Below are 2,194 nucleotides of genomic sequence, written 5' to 3'. Positions count from 1 at the left end.
GGTATCAAGAATTCAGGAAGCAAAGGCAGAGAAATTTCTGAGAAGTTTCACATTAAATTTTTTAGTATTTTATTTAAAGCTTTTTAATTTAAATTATGTTTTCTCTTTTGATGATCAATTTGTAACTTCAAAACACAGAACAGATTAACTCTCCTTTGGCATTGGCAGGGTTAACATGAGTACTCTGATGGCAGGGATGTTGTTCCTGACTGGTTGAGGGCAGGTTTGGACCCTTCCTCTATAACTCTTTGATGTCATCAATCTCTTCTACTTCAAGTTCTTGTTTGTCCGAAACTTGAGGAGCGAGAAGATCGCCTGCTGGAAGTTGTCTCCTGTCACTCCATAGAGCAGTAAGTTTCCAAAAGTATTTAACGCTGCTAAAGGTTTAGCTATAATAAGCATAAAAAGGATTGTGTTCTTCAAGTGGCAGCTAACCGGTCGTACTCGGAGCTCCAGCCGAATCCCTCGAAAGATGTGGAAGGGGAGGAAGCACACATAGAAGACCACTAAGAGGATGACAGCGAGTCTGCGAGCCTTTTGTTTGTAGCAAGCCTGTGTGTGGGGCCCAGTAGCCAAGGTGTAAATAATGAGCATGTAGCACAGAGTGACTGTCAACAAGGGCAAGAAGAAGGCAAACATTGTCAGCAGCCAGTTATACCACCGACTAGTGTCAAGGTCCTCAGCAGCAGCCAGGTCCAGGCAGATCGTCCTGTTCTGCGTATGCCTTGTGGCAATCAAGATGCCCAAGGGGCTGATGGCCACCAGGGAAATCATCCAAACTACTATGCAAGTCACCACTGCCCATCTTCGGTTTTGAACAAAAAAGCATTTAATTGGGTGGACAACTACAAAAAAGCGAAAGATGCTGAAGCAGCTAAGGAAGATAATACCGCTGTACATGTTGAAGTAGAAACAAAAGTGAATAAACTTGCACATGAAGTCCCCAAAAATCCAGTTATTTCCATTAGCAGAGTAGTGTATAAAGAAAGGAAGTGTGGCTACATATAATAGGTCAGTGATAGCCAGGTTTAACATAATGATGGTGCTGCTTTTCCAGGGCCTCATTTTGACAAAGTATACAAAAATTGTCACGATGTTCCCTGGGAAGCACACCAGGAAGATTAGGCTGTAAAGGACAGAGAGATAGGATTTCACCTGTAAGAAGTCTTCATCCTTGCAGATTGTCAATGGGTCTGTGTGGCCTGGCAGAGCAGTAAAATTTCCAGTGTGTTCAGATGCCATGTTTGCAGAAATCTGCTTAAAGCTTTACAAAAATCAGAGGTTAATTTTAATTGATTTGTTGGTGCAAATGCATTCAGTTAAATCTTCTGTTGCTGAAGCAAATGTCATATGTTTGACAAGGCATAGTAGAGGGAGGGAATGAGGATTTGCTAACGTACCCAGCTCTGACCTAGATAACCCCACTCAAATGTTTAATTTCAGCCTTTCCTCTCCTTTATGTTCAATTTTGATAATGATTACTTTTATTCTTGCTTTATTTAACCTCCTACGTCGAAGAAGACTGCTTATCTATAAACCTTCAGGAACAGGAAGCACACATTTAGAGAGCTAGAGTTTGGTCTTAGATTTTTCAAAACTGTGAATTAGTCTTAGCCTTTCAGAAAGCAGAATTGTACCCATATCTTATCTTCATTAATCTGAGCTAAACAGTGTTTTGTGCTGATGAAACCAGAGATGCTGTTCCGGTTTCATGAAAACTAAAAGATACTAGGTTCAGATACAGATCTTAGGACCTGATGATCCCATAACCTGACAATGATAGCTTGTTCCCTGAATATGATCTTATTCTCTTGGAGTCATCAGAGTATGAAACTTGTATGAAAGCCAAATGTTTTTTAAAATTCAAGTTTCATAGTGGCATAAAACAGATTTAAATGGTTAAAGACTTTTTCTCAAAGCACAGAGGAAGGGTGGAAAGCACGGACATTGAGTGAAGGCACTGATCTTGCTTTCCATTTTGTGCGAATTGGAACTAGATAGACTTGTCTCTGAAAAGGTTTCTTGTCTGCCATGGCCAATTTGGGTCTCTCCCCAGTGAGTTCAAGACATAACCTTTCTTGGTAGCATTTTAACCTGAAAGAATGGTAACCAGGGATGAAAATCATCTAATCTAACTTCAGATATCAAAAAGTTAGATGCTTAAAGTGGAACCAGTCATCCTAAGCCCCCCTTT

At 40.4% G+C, this 2,194-nt stretch overlaps 1 protein-coding gene across 1 annotated transcript; it reads right to left on the bottom strand.

The window, feature by feature from the left end:
- Positions 1–267: 267 nt before the first annotated feature.
- OXGR1 (oxoglutarate receptor 1) lies at positions 268–1,242 on the bottom strand. Its single transcript, XM_074816933.1, has one exon. It carries the CDS (start codon positions 1,240–1,242, stop codon positions 268–270), a length of 975 nt encoding a protein of 324 aa, XP_074673034.1.
- Between the last annotated feature and the right edge of the window lie 952 nt (positions 1,243–2,194).

Source organism: Strix aluco, chromosome 2 (genome assembly GCF_031877795.1).
Source record: "Strix aluco isolate bStrAlu1 chromosome 2, bStrAlu1.hap1, whole genome shotgun sequence".
NCBI classification, from domain to species: domain Eukaryota; kingdom Metazoa; phylum Chordata; class Aves; order Strigiformes; family Strigidae; genus Strix; species Strix aluco.
This window is presented reverse-complemented; position numbering and strand designations above follow the sequence as displayed.

What these genes read in the sequence shown, in the direction of transcription:
- OXGR1 (XM_074816933.1), bottom strand. Translation starts at nt 1,242, where the DNA reads ATGGCATCTGAACACACTGGAAATTTTACTGCTCTGCCAGGCCACACA.